This window comes from Rhopilema esculentum, chromosome 19 (genome assembly GCF_057945365.1).
Source record: "Rhopilema esculentum isolate cy_ngs chromosome 19, ASM5794536v1, whole genome shotgun sequence".
In the NCBI taxonomy this organism is placed as follows: Eukaryota; Metazoa; Cnidaria; class Scyphozoa; order Rhizostomeae; family Rhizostomatidae; genus Rhopilema; species Rhopilema esculentum.
The window spans coordinates 5,851,764-5,870,123 of NC_142833.1; the positions used below are offsets into that span (position 1 = coordinate 5,851,764).

General features: G+C 35.8%; 1 protein-coding gene and 1 non-coding gene across 3 annotated transcripts in view; both read left to right on the plus strand.

The window, feature by feature from the left end:
• LOC135688314 (uncharacterized) overlaps positions 1-18,360 on the plus strand; it is a 36,094-nt gene that overhangs the window by 7,925 nt on the left and 9,809 nt on the right. For both annotated transcript variants that reach the window (XM_089113967.1, XM_089113968.1), the window contains exons 5-27: positions 40-153; positions 386-472; positions 1,043-1,132; positions 1,712-1,768; positions 3,738-3,872; positions 4,370-4,448; positions 5,066-5,217; positions 5,896-6,030; positions 6,147-6,244; positions 6,726-6,912; positions 7,558-7,662; positions 7,791-7,879; positions 9,255-9,370; positions 10,462-10,637; positions 11,019-11,583; positions 11,924-12,067; positions 12,393-12,653; positions 12,940-13,083; positions 13,471-13,673; positions 14,919-15,006; positions 16,078-16,137; positions 17,302-17,359; positions 18,052-18,196. In XM_089113967.1, coding sequence (XP_088970093.1) covers positions 40-153; positions 386-472; positions 1,043-1,132; positions 1,712-1,768; positions 3,738-3,872; positions 4,370-4,448; positions 5,066-5,217; positions 5,896-6,030; positions 6,147-6,244; positions 6,726-6,912; positions 7,558-7,662; positions 7,791-7,879; positions 9,255-9,370; positions 10,462-10,637; positions 11,019-11,583; positions 11,924-12,067; positions 12,393-12,653; positions 12,940-13,083; positions 13,471-13,673; positions 14,919-15,006; positions 16,078-16,137; positions 17,302-17,359; positions 18,052-18,196 — 3,288 coding nt within the window. The remainder of the gene's footprint in view (positions 1-39; positions 154-385; positions 473-1,042; positions 1,133-1,711; positions 1,769-3,737; positions 3,873-4,369; positions 4,449-5,065; positions 5,218-5,895; positions 6,031-6,146; positions 6,245-6,725; positions 6,913-7,557; positions 7,663-7,790; positions 7,880-9,254; positions 9,371-10,461; positions 10,638-11,018; positions 11,584-11,923; positions 12,068-12,392; positions 12,654-12,939; positions 13,084-13,470; positions 13,674-14,918; positions 15,007-16,077; positions 16,138-17,301; positions 17,360-18,051; positions 18,197-18,360) is intronic.
• Positions 15,391-15,462, plus strand: Trnad-guc (transfer RNA aspartic acid (anticodon GUC)). The gene has a single exon. It is a non-coding gene; the product is annotated as a tRNA-Asp (tRNA).

Sequence of the window (18,360 nt, forward strand, 5' to 3'; positions counted from 1 at the left end):
AGAGCAAGTTTTCAATGGGAAAAGCATTTTTACTTACAGGGAAATGCTGACCACGGGTTCGTCTCGGAGAAAAGAAGTCAAAAAAGAATATTATGAATGGAAGTTTCAATTTGAAATGGAGCAAAGCGATGGTTTTGCATCCTTTCATTACAAGTGAGTCAAATTAAATTTTGTGGTACAATTTCCACTCATGTACTTTTTTTGCCAATAATAAGTTGCAGCATTTTCGTTCCTAATGCAGGGATTAAATGCTTTTAAGTTCTACCTGAATTGTAGAATTATTTTTTAACAGTCTTTCTTAAAGATATATTTTATCGTAATCAAAACTGTTGTTTTTTATGCTTAAATTTGCCAATATTTATTTGTTTGCATTATTTCAATTCAGGTTGTCGCTGTTAACAAGATCCTTTCAGCTGTGGAATGTGTATGTCGCCGAAAGACGTGTGAAAAAGAAAATGCAGAACCTTGCTAGGTACAAGAATGTTTCTTGCTGATTTCGATTTACAATAAACCAATGATTTTAGTGATAATGATGGTAGACGTATAATAATGATTATGGTGATTAAATGTGACAATAGTCCTTAGTGTTGTGTGGTTTGTAGTTGACACTAGCAATTTGAAGCATATATATCTAAGAGCAGGGGCGGACACTTGGTCAAATATTGGGGGGGGGCAAGCCTATTGTTTTAATAAGATGACGTCACATTTGCCATTGTTTTCAAACAAAAGACCATTGTCCTGTAAAGTATTGGAGGGGCAGTCGCCCCCCTAGCCCCCCCTCGCTCCCCAGGTGTCCGCCACTGATACAGAGCTTTAAACAGGTTTGACAATCTATTAATCTGTTCAAAATCTATTCTTCGAAATATTTATTTTTGACTACATAGCCGAGAAACATCGAGTGAGATATGAACAATTAAACATTTAAAGCCTGCTAACGGATTACTGTAATTTTTCCTTTCTTCATAAAGTTACGAAATACCCTGGAACTTGAATTTTACTTATTTTGTTCAGTTGCTGAAATTATTTGTTTATGATTTCACAGAATTCGCTTTGAAGTCCAGTCAACAAGGAAACTGTTTCTTCATTGGAGAAACTGCATTGGCAAAAGCTGTTTTGTAAAACGGCAAATGAAGTGAGACTTTGAGATGTTTTTTGTAATTTTTGATACAAGAATTGCAATGTAGTTTGAACGGCTCAGTTCGATTGGCTTCAAGTTCCTCAGTTCGTATTTTAATGAATAATGCAAAGAATAGCTAAACTGTAAGAGCATTTCGATAAATAGCAGAAAATTAATTCGTTTGAAAAAAAAGGGAAAAAGCAAATGGCAGAAACAAAATGTGTATTTATAGAGGCAAAGGAGCAGCTCTCTTAATAATTGAAAGTATTTGTTTGGTTTGCACCTGCACGATTTGATTTTTACAAAATTACTTAAACAGTTCATGTATAATTCTTGCTTAAGAAATTATTGCTCAATCATCGGTCTTTATACGATCCATTTGGTAAATATTCATATAGACAAATTCTTGCCCTATAATGTCTTAAAATTTATTCGATAAAGTTTTATACATTGCAAAATTTTAAACAATTTTTGTAGACAGTATTTTTTGTCAACTCGCAGTTCAGTAATTTTTGTTTATTGTACGACAACATTAATGATATCAAACAATTCTGTTTGCAAATTTATATTATCCTATTGCTCTTTCATTTTCAGCAAAGAGCTTCTCTTAAATGTTTTTAATGGATGGAGAAAATGGACCCAATATTCAAAGTAAGTTGTTCCATCTACATTTTTACTTTTGGATCAAGTTTAAAGTTGTCACGTGATTGAATGACAGGTCAAAGTGTTTTTTAATTCGGTATCGTATTTTTCACGAGTTTATTGTTGTAAGCAATTCAGAAATGTTTTTGCTTCGAACAAAAAAATTTTTGTGTCTTAAAAAAATTCACAAGGCATTCAATCACGAACTTTATTTTGATAATTCAAGTCATAGATTTTTTGCAAACGTCAGTGTAATTGTAAGATGAATCAGAACGCTAACATAGGCCGAATGAGCGGTTTTATGTACAAATTAGGGTTGGGGTGTGTCATAATCAGACAAAAACTGGTCTCTAACAAACTTTCATGTTGTAGGAAAAGGAAACAAGTTTAGAAAGTCTCTCTTTTGAAACGTTTTTCAGATTTTCGTCGTCGTAATCCAAATCCCCATTTTGATATAAACGGATAATATTCATCATTCACATTTTGTTTATTGATGGATATTTCTATGGGTGTTACAAAATTATGTTATGAATATACAACGTGTTGTGTTTTCTGCCCCCCCCCCCTGAGCTATCAACACGCCAAGACTATCAAAATCTCTCATATGTAGGGGATGGGGGATGAAATCAGATGCAATCTCTGTAGCAACATCCATACCTACACTGAAACCATAAGTGAACTGTATTATAAAGAATGTCACAGCTTATTACAAATGATGCCACAAGATGTACCTCAGTTGATACCACCACAATGATTTCCACGGATGATAAAACTTAAAATGTCGCTTTTGATATAACAATTCGAAATTAACCGCAATGGACACCGCAACTTACATACATGCCATGATGGGTATTGACCAGTCTTAAAATTCAATTATATAATGTTATGTAACACTGTTTGATGCACACACGGTTGGCGGAATAGGGGCCCCTTTGTACATATAGCCCTCAATATAAATTAAGAAAAACGTAAGGTTTATGAATGTAAAGAAATGATACTTCTTCCTTCTCTAGTGAACAACGGAACGTAATTGTAGAGAAGGCAAACCGTGGCGAACACCTGGGGGCGAGGGGGGACGACCGCACTTTAGAGGACAATGGTCTTTTGTTCTAAAACAATAGGAAATGTGGCGTCATCTTATTAAAACACTAGGCTTGCCTTCCAATACTTGATCAAGTGTCCACCCCTGAAGGCAAATATTAGGGAACGTTTCTAAAACAAGTTATGAACTCTGACAAAGGTTACTAGGTGGTCAATGAGCTTGTTTTCTTCATTTGGTAACATTATCGTATCTAATTGCTGTATAGTTTGCTCTATAGGAATCTTCTTCAGTTCTTCGGGCTTTTAAACATAACTGCCCAAAATCTGGTTTTTGTCCTTCCCTTTCCCTCTCCTTTTCTTCTCCTTTCGACTCCTTCTTCCCTCCCTCTGTTCTCCTTTCCCTCCTTCATCTCAATCCCTTCCCTTCTTCCTGTCCTACCTCCTTTCCCCTCACATTTTCCAATCTCCCTCCTTTCCCTTTCTTTCCCCTCCTCCTTTTTTCTCCTATTCCTATCTTCTACTCAGTCCCCTCCCTCTTTTTACCTCCTTTCTCCTCCTATTTCACTCTTTCCCCTCGTTTCCTTCCCCTTCCCCTCCTTTTCAATCATTTCCTCTCCTTTCTCCTTCTATTCCTCTCTTCCCCCTCATTCCCCTTTATTTCCCTCCTTCCCCTCCTTTCCCCTCCTTTACCCTCCGGCTTCCCTCCGTTTTTCCTCCTTTTCCCTCCTTTCTCCTCCTATTCCTCTCTTCCCCCTCATTCCCATTCCTTTCCCTTCCTTCCTCCTTTTACATCTGCCTCTCTCATTATTTGCCAAACTTTTCCCAAAGTCTTTTTTACTTTCGTTTATTCATCTCCAGCAAGAACTTCATGTCAGTATAGCATCTACTTTTGTAAGAAGTGTTTGAAAGTAAATGCTAGAACAATTTTATTCCTCAGAATGCTTCACAAGCGCCATCTAAGCGCCTGTAAGGAGTACCGTAGTCGTGCTATGATGAGGGCGGCTCTGGCTAAATGGAGGTCAAAGCTAAAAGCCAGAATGGCCGAGAAGCATCATATTATAGCAATGGAAAGGTAAGTATCGCCATTCTACTTCAATCCCTGTCAAATTCATAGCTTAAAAGTATGGCACATTAGCTCCATATTTTCTCAACTCTATTCACTAGTAGAGTAGTTTTTATCATTTTCACATTGCACAAGTTTAAACTCGTTTTTACATTTCCTTAAGACCAAAAGGTATTTCACTGCCTCCTAACTCATCAAGTATCTCTTTTAAGTTTACTGAGGATGACACCAATCCTGGCTTGTCAAATAGAATCTGTCAAGATAAAATTTAGCTCTCTTCACGGCGTTAATGGTGAAGGAGTAAAGGGTTTTTCCACTATATCAATTAGAGACTGCTATCAAAAGCATGAGAGATTGGCAATCGATATTATGTGGGGCAAACGGTTTATCTAAGTTTTAGTCGTAAAACATCAAAATGTTTTGTTACAGCGTTGCATTTGCAAAACAAAAATTGCTCAAACTTAACAATGTATTAAATGTGACCCTCCGAAACATCTGTTTTGTAGAAGATCGTTTGTCCTATGGAGACTGCAGTGTCGTCGTACGATTCTTCGAAGGCAGATCGCCATCAATCATTCCAATGCGGTAGGTACAGTGACGTCATCAAGATCTAGAATTGTTCCATTCCGACCGTTACTATGCACCAACTCGTTTAAATGTTTTGGAAATTGGCTGATGACCACTTGAGCCCAGGCTCTTTTCTCATCAAATCACTGTTATTTGGTCTTCGTTAAAAAATAACCGAACCAGGCAAAAACAACAACAATCAGTTAGAAAAAGTCATTTCTTATCCTTGATATATCTCATTAAATTTGCAACAAATTTAACTGTTTTTGCACTGTAAGGGGTATTTTATGGTGTTCTTTCAGATTATTTGGCCAAAAATAAAAAAATTATCAAATATATTGGGTATTTGCCTTCTCCTTTAAATCAACTTTTATAATGTATGCATATAATTAGTATTAATGTTTCTTTTTGCTTTAAAATTCAAAAAGGTTCGTTGCGATAAGGCAAAGCAACAATTTTTATGTCAATTGCACTAGCGAAATTGCATGAAAAATAATTTTATGAATTCCTGATATTCTTTTTATTGGAATAACGAACTCTTTTCAAAATAGGGGACTTCCCGTTGCTTTTCCCGAGGAGAGTTGTACAATGAGGCGTAATTTACAGAAATATAACAAGTTTGTTTTTCATATCAGGTGTTGATGGAGAAATGTTTTACACCTTGGATGACATTTTCAATAGCCAGATTAAGAAAAAGAAACATGTTTATCAAGTTGGTTATGAAGATACAGCTAAAATCGATGTTTCAAAAGTGGAAAGATTTCACTGAAAAGTCAGCAAGCCTACGGTAAGAATATGATAAAGATTCTCGGTAAGATGACACTTTTTTCGCCAAATATCCTTGTTAGTTATTCAGCCCTATTGTGAGCAGTGACGGACACCTGGGGGACGAGGAGGTGGTGGTCGCCCCCAATATTTTGGAAGAAAATGGTCGTTTGTTCTAAAAGAATGCGAGAATGTGACGTCATCTTATCAAAGCAATAGGTTCCCCCCCCCCCCAATATTTGCCTAAGTGTCCGCCCCTAGTTGTAAGTTGGCGGTAGAAAAAAAACACTATTTGTTTTTAACTTTGAGTTTGACACCTAAACATTCAACCAAGTATTTATTTAAATTCAAAATAACAGGACAGGACGGCTCTAAATTGCCACTCCGAGTCTCACTCAAAGCTTTTAATAATGCCAAAATTTTCCAGTGTTTTCTTCCTGTCGTTCTTCTTTGAGATATTTTTTGCCTATGTTCCATGCATTGCCCAACATTCCTGTCAAAGATCGCTTTTATTTTAAGTTGTCTCTTTTAAAGTGACAGTTTTGATGAAATATCTACTTTTTTGGAGAGAAAGCCTCCACTTCCGTACCAATTTTCCCGAAGACAATGTTTATCATAAGCAAGTATCATAAATTTTGTTAAACTTTGCATGACCATAATAAATTTTTTTAATTTTGCACCCTGATTTTACAACTTTTAGGCACTGTAAGACCTCGTTTCACTCGCTGCGATCTTCCGTGCTGCTGAAAGAGGCTTTTTCAAAATGGAAGCATTCGCATGACGTCATTAAGTTTAAGGAAAGAATGGCTGAAGATCGATTAAAGAGAATTGTCAGGTAAGAAGAAAGATTGAAAAATCCTTTTTGTAGACATGCAATGAGTGATAAAATTTTGTTCTATTTTTTTTTAATTTAAAATTATTATCTGTGTCACTAAGACTTTTTGATTTTAGGAATGCCGCAATGAAATGGAAAAACAAAATAGTGAAGAGACATCTGAATCAAAAATTGATTGCTGCTTCTCCTTTTTTTGAGTTCCTTCGACTGAAAGGTAACTATTATGTGAAGACTCACTAGTAATACCTTGTCTGGCAAAGTTTGTTATTTTTTCAATATTGAATACAATATTAACTTTATATGATGGTCCAGCCTCGATTCTTGCTTAGAATTCATAATAAAGACACTAACATATATTAGTCTTTCGTCCTTCAAGCATTATTTTCCCGCGGGTAAATTTCCTTCTCTCGTGCTGCGTTATCTGGTCTCCGCCCAGAGCTTAACCTTCAAGATTCTGTTTTGCAAAGCAATTATCCTTTGTGCCTCACCGGAAAAAAATTATAGCAGGTTATTTTCAGAAGAGCTCTTTGCAGTATCGCATGACGTGCACTTTGATTGTATTTGTAGTTTCTGCAGAGGTATCTGCTTGATCAAGACCTTATATTCGTGAGTATCGTTGTAGTATTAATAAAGCCTTGATGTAGTTTTTCGCGCTGCTTTATATGTTATTTCATACTGTTTGACTTGATTTCCAGCTCTCTTTATGCAATGGGTTCGTGAGAAAACGAAATCAGACAGGGACATGCAAAGGGCAAATGTAATTGCAGCAATCCTCGGTAAAAGTTGCAAGGCTCGAGTTTTCACGGCATGGAGGCTGGTCACTCAAGAGGATCACGTGATACATCATATGGTTGCTAGGAAGCAAAGACGCGATCTGGCAAGGTTTGTTGTTTTTCAATGCTTGGATGTTATAAAACAAAATATCAGATCATCATCGAAGTCACCTTTGTTAAACAATGGAAGTATTTTTCTTGACTGATTTCACGGATACATTTGCCAGCATCTTCTTGAGTCTTTTGTAAACTATTAACATGGCTTCCAATATTTTTTAATCTCTTATTTTCTTTTCATTTTATCTGCACTAATGCTATAATTTCTTAGGCTTCAATCAATTGAATAAAAGAATGTTTCTAAACTTTATTGTAGCTGAGTTGATTAAGTATGTTAAACACCTTAAAACCTTATGCAGCTCATAATTCCCAGTGTTGTGGATCTCAGAAACACTTTTGGAGGTTACAGTATCCCGAGGGTACAACCCCTTGGAAGAAATTCTAGCTATTTCTTGAAAAACCTAGCTTTTTCAATACATTTGCAACTTAGAGCCGTCATTTTCTACACATCAAAGTATGTAAAGCTCTGCCTATACGGCACTGAGAACTAGATGACAAACAAACTATAAATTGCAATAGCTTTGCATCCAAGTGGAAACACATTTCTCCATCCATCACAAGAGGAACCTAGTTTTGCAATTTTCAGCAATTTTCAGCAACAACAGAAGTCAGTTACATTTACGATTTATATTTTTAGAGTGTTTGATGCATGGAGGCTTGTAGTCACAAGGAACCTTGTGTCAGTGAAATATAGAAAAGTGAAGGAGTTGGAAAGAACGCAGAAGATTTTCTTCAGTTGGAGGTTCGTGTGTTTGATGTCATTAGCTCATCTAATTTCTAAGATATAAAAGTTTTTGCGCAATGAACTCTTTATGTAATAGGGAAATCGATTGTACATGTAGGTTCATGTTATTTTTGGTTTTCTTTTAGGGAAAGATATTTATTTGTACTGAAGGAAAGAGAATTACGACAGTCTGTTGAGAAGAACTTGCTGTTACGAGTAATATCGAGATGGAAAGGTATGCTATAGCTATATTTGGTTACAAATTACTGTGTTCGTCTTCCTCTACCTTTGTAATGCCTCTACCTCGTTAATACCTTTATTGGAAGTATATATCCCTCGCTGATTCTATTTGCTGATTACTTGCCTGTTGGCAGTTTTCTATGTTTTCAACTCAATTTGAGATATGTACCTTTACAATTACCGCAAAGAAGCACCCATAAACATTCTGTTATAAACCTTTTATTTTCTACTTTTTTAGATATATGTCTTATATACGACTGTTTTATTTTGCTTTGATATACAATTTAAATGATGAAATTCAGTATCTTGTTCATGATTGATAGAAGCCCACAACTTAACCATAAACACTGTAATCCGTGGCAGGATCGTAATGATATTCTTTGGAGTAATATTTGGTAATAATCTAATGTTAATCGTTTTAGTTATATTTACCAATATTCGGTTTATATTCTAATGACAATATTTGACTGATAATTGGCAGTAGCGTAACGGACATCTTAGAGTAATATTTAGCAGTAATCTGGTGGCAATCTTTTGAGTAATATTTAGCAGTAATGTGATCGTAATCTTTTGAGTAATACTTAGCAGTAATCTGATGGTAATCTTTTGAGTAATACTTAGCAGTAATCTGGTGGCGATATTTTGAAAAATACTTAGCAGTAATCTGATGGTAATCTTTGAGTAATACTTAGCAGTAATCTGATGGTAATCTTTTGAGTAATACTTAGCAGTAATCTGATGGTGATATTTTGAAAAATACTTAGCAGTAATCTGATGGTAATCTTTGAGTAATACTTAGCAGTAATCTGATGGTAATCTTTTGAGTAATACTTAGCAGTAATCTGGTGGCGATCTTTTAAGTAATATTTAGCAGTAATGTGATGATAATATTTTGAGTAATATTTAGCAGTAATCTGATGGTAATCTTTTGAGTAATACTTAGCAGTAATCTGATGGTAATCTTTTGAAAAATACTTAGCAGTAATCTGATGGTAATCTTTGAGTAATATTTAGCAGTAATCTGATGGCAATCTTTTGAGTAATATTTAGCAGTAATCTAGTGGCAATCTTTTGAGTAATATTTAGCAGTGATCTGGTGGTAATCTTTGAGTAATATTTAGCAGTAATCTGATGGCAATCTTTTGAGTAATATTTAGCAGTAATCTAGTGGCAATCTTTTGAGTAATATTTAGCAGTGATCTGGTGGCAATCTTTTAAGTAATGCTTAGCAGTAATCTGATGATAATATTTTGAGTAATACTTAGCAGTAATCTAATCATAATCTTTGCGCTATCTTTGGTATTAATTTGATCGTAATCTTGAAGCTGCTGTTGCTAAATGCGGTCTTATTAAGTGTCCATCATTTGCAGATTTCGTAGCAGAGATAAACCATCACAGAAAAGATCTGAGTCGAAGGTATTTAACCCGCTGGCAAACCAATACTGAGGCCAGAGTTGAAAGACGGTCAAGATTACAAGCGTTAGAGGTATTACAACTTCATAGATGTAATTATTACTATTGATCGTCATCAATCTTGTGCATAATTAATGGGAGAAATCTTAAGTCAGTAAAGAACACTCTTTATCGCTCTTTGCCAACATTTATCGCTCCTTATCTTTCAATAAGCAGTTTTGCTGTCGTGGCTTTACATACAACTGTATATTTTGTGAAGAAAATATCTAAGAAAGGTATCATCAATGCACTTATTCAGGTCTAGAGAATATTGTAACCTTCAGATGGTCACTAAGCTTCAGATTGTAACCTTTCCTTTGATAAAGGGCGGGTAGTGCTAGGCTGTTACGAAGTTAGTAACCAATTGGTAGCCTTTTGGTTTGCAATTTCCAAAGCAGTATCCAATTTGTTTCAATCACTTTTTAAGCAAATGTGTTATTGTCAGATTTAACTTGGCAATCAACTCCCTGACAGCCCTACTATGATTTATCAAGACCGATGCTATGATAAACAAGACCGATACTCTGATTAATAAAGACCGATTCTATGATTAAACAAGACTGATACTATGATTAACAAAGACCGAAACTATGAATAAACGAGACTGAATCTGCGATTAATCAAGGCCGATACTTTGACTAATCAAGATGATAAATCATGACCAGACTAATACTATGATTAAACAAGACTGATACTGTGATTAATCAAGACCGATACTATGATTAACAAAGACCTAAACTATGAATAAACAAGACTGAATCTGCGATTAATCAAGACCGATACTTTGACTAATCAAGATGATCAATCATGACCAGACTTATACTATGATTAAACAAGACTGATACTATGATTAATCAAGACCGATACTATGATTAATCAAGACTAATGCTGCATCAAACATCATATCATTTACATTTGCTTTAAAATATATAAACCGTGCTGTTATTAGACTAAACTTGCCATAAATAAAGTCTTTCGAAATGTTGAGTGCAAGAGACAGATGGGACTTTACCGCAAGCTTTAGCTTCCATTGAAGCAATATTTAGGGATTGCTAGGTGGACGAATAGTTGAATTAGTTTGCTTTAAGTAAAATGAGAAGTTCTGAGCTATGCTTATCATTTTAGGCCAACCGTCGCATCAAGCTAAAAATCGGATTTCGAAGGTGGTTATTGAAAGCTGATTTATTGAAAAGAATGAGAGAAGAAAATGAGAACGAAGCGATAAATTTTTGTGCATACAACTCAAAGAGAGTTGCATTATCACGGTGGAGAAGGCAATTTCATGTCCACTGTATTGTCAGGTAGGTGACATTTGCTCCGTTTGCTTGTGAAATCAGCCAAAATTAATCAATGCCTTTCTGTTTGTCAACTAAACTGATTTTGTTTGAATTTGAATAAAGTTCGTTTAGCTAAGCTGACTTGATTTTGGACTGTCTCAGCTGGTCAACGACATCTTATTCCAACAACAAGATTTCTTAGCTAACTTTCTAGGTTGGAGTTCTCCCCTTTGTCTTGGCCCCTATTTTATTTTTTAATTTTGCAAATGAATTGCCACAAGGCTCCTTTTCTGAAACGTGGATCATGGTAACACCAAGAACAATGTTTGCACTGAGCAGATTTTTATTGGAATTTTCAACAATACCTTTGCTTGCATCGCTTTTAAATATTTCTCTTTCTTGTAGCGAATATATCGAGGACAAGAAATTTCAATGTCTCGATGGAGCATTTAGGCAATGGAAAGATTATGTCAAGCACCAAATTCAAGATGCCATAGGCCGGTTCACAGATCGACTAGAAAAAGACACACCAAGAAGTGTCCGCCATCACACCTTATCAGAATCCTACGCTTCTGTTGATATGCCGATTTTAAGATCATCTTCTGGTTACTTTGGGTCCCTACCAAACGTTGCCAAAATCGGCTCGCCTTTGCCTGTATCCCCGCTAGCAACTGCCCGCTCTGTCGCAGGGAGAGACTCGCCAGCCTCGTTGTCCCCAGATTATCCATTTGATCGTAGTCCGAAATCCCCATTGACTGGTCTGTATAGATCTAATACATTCTCATCACCATCAGATCGAGGCAGGACTTCAAGTCTTGAAAGATCAAGGTCAGTCCGCGAGAGATCAAAGTCGCCAAACAGTATCCCGAGTAGTGGAAGTCTTTCTAATAAGAATAAATCGCCTGTTTATGTGCCTCCTTTGTTTACAAACTCGTTCAAAGGCGAGGGTGACGACGACGACTCGGATGAGGTATGTATCTTCAATATGTAGGGTCTATGAATGTAAAGTGAAACTTTTTCCAGTATAAGTGCACCTTCTGTTTTTCGTGTTTCTTAAGCATAGCTAAAAATTTTAAACATTGACGACAAGTATCTGTAGTCTGCCAAGTGAAGAGTATCAACCCAAAGAATTGAGCCAGCGTATTATGATATTTCTTTGTAACCAATTGGAAAGCTCAAGGATTGATCAAGTAGCTGAGGGCAACTGTCTTTGATGACATTTTGTAACTGATAAATGAAGCAGGATTTGAGAAAAATAGATCTTTTCTTTAACAGCCAGTAACGATATCATGTTGTTCACATTTTCTCAGGTTTACACTGAACTTGTGCGCCCATCGTCCCTGCCTCGTCTTGAAAACAACGATCCATTGAATCAGTCCACTTTGTTTCTGCAAAGCGATAAGTCAGCTGATGATGACAGTCCAGCTTCAATATTCGGTCATAACATGGATGAGGCAAGTACTTCTTTGATGTTGGAGCTGACTGACTCTTTGCCATATTATTGATTGCCATTTTAAAAAAGTATATCTTGATTACTTGATTATCAATCATGATCATGAACAACAACAATCATCATTTATTATCATCATCGTTATGCTCATCCCCAACCAGTCAATCACCCAATCAATCAATCACTCCACGTAAATTAATCATATACCTTCATCACAATTTTTCACTTAATCATTCCAATCAAACACCATCAGCAGCAACAATCATAATCATCTATCCTCTTCATCACCTTAAATCATCATTGTAATCATATTGGCTTGTTCCATGTAGGATGCTATGTCTTACTACTCATTTCAAAGTGAGAGCGTCGGGGTCAATCGTGAGCATTTCATGTCTGGTGCGATTCGTCATTGGCGCCATTTGCCTCTCAGCCGAACATTCAGGGCCTGGTTCAAGTATACACAAGAAAGGAAAATCAGAAGAGACCTATTACTGCATTTTGTCAGCAGTAGAAATACCTGGACAGTGAAAAGAGTCTACCTTTTGTGGCACCGGAAACTGTATTGTAGACTGGCAGTAGAGAAATTCTGCGTAAGTCAGACTCGCAAATTCACAGTAAAAAACTTTGTTTTTCTGCTTGCATGTTCTATAAATCCTTGAGTTCTCGAATGGTTTTCCATTCTATCTACGCTTTTGTTCAATGTTGTTATGTATGCTTTAAATGGAAGGTCATAGTTTGCTAGTGTTTGTGTGTATACTCTATAATTGTGGTGTTTGTCTAACATTTTTCATTCAAGAATAGGTTTGCTTTTCACCATAACAGAAATATTAGAAATAGGTACATAATGATTTGGACTCTCCTTCTACGTTTTCTCAGCGAACGAAGATGCTGCAAAAACACTTCAAAGCTGTGTTTACATTTGCCATGCAACAGAGACAGAAAAAGGACCATAATCTCGTCGCAAAGTTACATTTAAGGAACATGAAAATCAACTCAGTGTTTCAACTGTGGAAAAGAAAGGTAAATCGTCTTGGTATTTTATGGTATTCCATGGTAATCCGTAGTTATCAATGGCAATTCCATTGTTATAAATGATATTTCCATTGTTATCCGCAAGTTTGGCTAAGTTTATATAATATTTTGCAGCAATAAAAGTAGCCTTTGCGGCTCATGTTCCTTCAAATTGTCGTGTTTTAGAAAATTTCTAGACCTAAAATATATCAATTGATCGTATCAATTGATTGACCTAAAATATATAAAAAAGATTGCTTTGACATCTGAAGTTTGCGCTCTTCTTCACAAATAGAATGTTTCTGCAATCACCTGACACAAACTCTGCAATTTAACATGCCAAAACAATACAAGCCATTTCTGTAAAACTTTATTTTTTTAACCCTATTCAAACAGTACACTACAAAAAGAAGGCTCCACTCCCTCGTTGGAAGGTGGCAAGAAGCCGTGCATATATCGGAAGGTGACAAGTCAAAGAGTGATCAATTCTTACAACGAAGAAAGCAGAGGATGTTGAGGGAAGCATTTCTGGCATGGAAACAAGCCATGCAAAATTTTGCAGCTGCGGAGGAGTTATCAACCAAACTCCTCATTCGAAGGTAATGGCGCAATTTATTTGGTAAAAGGGTGTTTATCGGATACGTTTCGTCAAGAGAAATTAGATTTGACCTTCTTTTGCACTTACAAATCTTACTTGCTCATGTCATGAGCTCGGAAATCGCAATCTGGGAAAATCCCATCTGTCCAATCTACGCACCTTGACAGACTAAATAGAAGCTACGTAAGAAGGCTTCACAGATTTTCTTCCTAGTGCATGGAAAATGGCAGAAACATGGTAGAAATTCTGATTTGTGACCAGTACATCTGTCATTCAAGCTGGACCGATCATTTTGCTAGCACTTTGCCTTTATCACTTGCCAGAGCTCGAGGTCTTTTACTGCAAAGACATTTAACGTTGAGGCCAATAAAATAAGGCAATGCCTAAAGCAAACTACAATCAAGAGTCAGCTGTCTGTGTTCCTGTTTTCTAAACCTTCCCATTCACGGTTCTATTGTCTCTTTTTTCTGAGAAGAATCTAGTCCTACAAAGTGCATCTTTTCCAGCAATATTTGACGATTGGTAAAATGTTTTGCTAGATCAATAAGTTAAAGAAAAGTGTCAATTTGTCACAACCATTTCTCATATTAACATGGACTAAAAAGAAAATGTCAGTGCGCCAGAAAGAGAATCTTAGCCAAAATCAGAGTACAAGAAGCTCAATAACTAAAACCTAGGCTTGGGGACTTAAAAAGTAAAACTAGATATAATTTGAGAACTTCTGAGGTATTTCTCAGCATGCATTGGATAGCCCGTATTTCTTGTTTGTTTCTTAACCAAGTAAGCATGCATTTCGGAGGCAGAATTTTACAAACAGAAAGGTGACTCAAACAAGAGTTTCTAGCCGTTCATAGTGTTTCAATATACACCGATTTGTATAAAAAAACTTGCTTTAAATAAGTGTAATAATGTTATGCTTGGGAGAAATTTTTTATGTCAAATTCAAATATTTTATTATGTTGGAAGATAAAGGACTTTTGAGATTGATCGTGAAGAATTTGTGAAAACTTTATTAAGATATTCTTCTTTACACAAAATTAAGCTTATTTATAATATCTGTGTGTCTTCGTTGTTTTGTTTTGAGTACTAAATTGTCTTTCTTTATTTATTTCTGAACTTCCAATGCTGGTTTCTGAAAGCAGTTTTCTATTAAAAACGTTTAAATTAAGAAACTCTTGAGAAACAATAAGTATTGACTTTAAAAATATGTACCTTAAGAGTAACCTTTTGAGTTTTTGTAACCTAGGGTGATAATATCTTGGCATAGAGGGGCATCAAAATCAAAGGAGTTAGAGAAGGCATCTCAGAAAGTTGTGAATATGCGAACGTCAAAGGTCTGTTAAATCTTCTTTTTGCTCATTATGAACTTGCCTACTTATTTATGAATCAATTTTCCGTATTATTTCTAGGTAATTATAAACCCCGGTAAATTCGAAAGTGATCCCAGACGTTTGCCCCGATTGCAAATCCATGATGTTGATCAACATATGGGTTTATATGCTTGAAAATCTGGAAAATACATTCTATAAAATGGGGCGGGGGTGTTTTGAGAAAAAAGACCATTCAAGCACCACGAAGAAAATTATGAAAATATCTTCCGAACTATTCTGGGCTTTTTCAGTGGTCAAAGAAAGGTATATTTTGAGAAATGGGGCCCATCGTAACATCAATTAGCATAACGAAGAATTCGTCTAATCTGCACTGTTAAAACTAACATGTCCTCGGTAGTATAGTGGTGAGTATCCCCGCCTGTCACGCGGGAGACCGGGGTTCAATTCCCCGCCGGGGAGGCAATTGTTTTTATTTTTCAATTTTTTGTTAAGATTCAAGCTAATATGCATTAAGCTTATGGAAAATCATCTGTGTTTCAAATGTAGTTAAATTTTTCATGAATAATTTTTATATGTACCATTGATCAGCATATGAGCCCATTTCATTTCAGTTTATCTCATTTAACGTGATTTTTTCTGCTACTTTTAGCATGTTTGCCTATCATTTTATAACCATAATTGCAATAAAAAATTTCTTGCATTTTTTCTTGGTCTATCAGAAATTTATGTTCTATATGTTTATTTCATGGACTCGTTGAAGAGCTAAATGTGCCATTTTGAGGCACAAAAATGAAAAAGATTAGATGAAAAGATCCCTGGTACCAAAGAAATTTTGACATTTTTCTGAAATCCACATTTTGTTAAATCCTTTTACAAAGTAATACTGTCAATTCTTACATTTTTGTGCACCAAAAGGTAAAAAAAAGTTTGATTTCATTCGGTTCCAATAAGAAGTAGTTTTCTACATAAGGTTAGCATGAATTTTTTTTATTTTTGTCTCTAAAGTGTTTTCTAACTCATTAATTTCAACTAAGCGTTTATTTTTCACGACCTTTTCCTTTACGAATTTTTCAGGTCTTTTTTACTTGGATGAAATCTTTTAATTCGACCAAGAGAGCTCAATTGCATTATCAGGTAACAGTGAATTTTATAGCTTTCTTGTTGAATTTTTACAACGGGCAAAAAGATTATATTCGTTAAGACCTTTTTCTTTGCTGTTTTCTGTTATAGCGCACTATATAGGGCGGTAGGATGTCGCATATAGTGTAAGAAAGGATGACCCAATGAGGTGTATAGAATACGCTAGAGGGTCAACTCGAGGCAGCCCTGACCACAGGAAGTGAAGCCAGGAGAAATCTCATTTGCACGGCAAGAACGGAGAAGTGCCGTACAAACACTTGAATGAAACGTGCAATATTAAGCAAAGAATTCAGGCGAAAATTCAGTTTTAAGTGATTAAACTGGAAAATCTGAAACACCTACGAACCTAAATTATTGGATTTTAAGGAAAATGGGAAAGTAAAGCATAATTCTGGACATTAACAGTGATGGTACCGACCGTTGTTTTGGAGGATCTATAGCGTTTTTTCGCAGCCCCTCAACAATATTAAACAAAACGAGTTTGTTGATCTGAGGGGGAATACCTGGTTTGTTTTTATTTATGACTTCGCTCATTAATTTTTTTGGCATACCTTCGCAAAACAAACAGCCATATATTTAAAGCCGATATTTTTGACGAGGTGTATCAAGTGATCACCTTGCAAGGCATCGGTCATGAAACAAGGAGGAATCTAGCAAGTACCAAAGAAATAAAATTTAAGAAAAAATGTATAAATTTTACAGAAAAGCGACAATATATTGAAGAACCTAATGGTAAGGATAGGCCTAATCGTCAACAAACCGGTGAAGTAAAATTGATCCATCCCCACTTATATCCGTAGAAATACTGGCGGGAGCCGTTTACTTCCAACACTTTTTTTAAGAATGTCTTTTCTTATCAATCTGTCAATTCTTAGACCAAAAAGAAACGCACGAAACAACAATCCTAATAGCGAGATGCAATAGAACGCCATACACTGTGAGTCACTTCTTGCCGTGCAATGCGGAAATTGATAGGCCTCACTGCATCCCTACAGAGTTATCCCCTTAGCGTATTCTATACACCTCATTGGGATGACCCCAATATTATGAAAATCCCAAAATGCAGGACAAGAACTTAAGGAGAATCTCCCTTTAATATCTTTTATACATCATAATAATGTCACAGAAACTAAGTCTATATTTGATATTCTTCAACAGAATACTCAAGGTCGAAAATTCCGTACCATATTTTACACTTGGTTGGAATGGACGAAGGGTGAGTATGAAGATTAGTTGTTTTTTGCTGTTGTTAAATTTTGTGTCTGAATTAAACAACTTTCAGCTGGTTACGAAAAAGAACTTGGCAAAGGTAGATTAACTACAGTTTTACTGGCAAAGCTAGATTAACTACAGTTTGCTGGCCAGATCACAGAGGTGGCCTAAATTTTCAGCCATTTGGTTGAGTTTTGTATAGACGCCACCAATTCTCCATGAAACTTTGTTGCAAAATTTCTAAAGAAATGAAATGTTGAATATATCAAACACAATTGTTTCTAATGTTTATGGAAAATTGTTACCTCGAAAATGTTGAGTTTGATAACAAATGAAAAGAAGGAAGACATTTCTAAAAAAATGTCTTTAAACTCCATAAAGGATGACTTCTCGGTTAGTGAGGCATTTGAGGGACGATTTTGTAGGCGACATCTGGCTTGCTATTGTGTCTGAATAGCTAATGTAGGAAAAAACACAGAAGGGAAGGGATTGGCATCTTACCATAAACCATAATCTGTTTGCCCATGAAAGTTTCCTTTTTGCAAATCGGTGTTTTGTCAAAAACGTAATGTCAGCATAAATCCACCCTACAATATTTGATTCATCCTTTATCAAAACTAAACCATGATTCGTAAAAAGCCTAATATATCTTCTCATTTGCAACTCATCAGTGTTCAAACATGTTTTCTTTTCCAGAGGAGAAAGCATTGTCGAGACAAGTCGCTCAGTTCCAGAGAAGAAAGAATTTCAAATTAGTTGCCCAGGCTTTCTTCATTTGGTCAGAAGAAGCTGAACGATGCAAGATTGCGGATGACCATTACCGCGAAAGCCTTATGATCAAGTTGGTTCTCTCTCTTTTTATCCTCGACTTGTTGTTGTTGTTGTTTCTGTTTCAAAGAATCTTAAATAAGAAAGGCTCTCGACCGAGGCATCACAGAATTGTGATTAGTCTCCTAAGCTGTAAAAGCACCTATATTTGTGACGATTACGCACTCTGTTGGATGC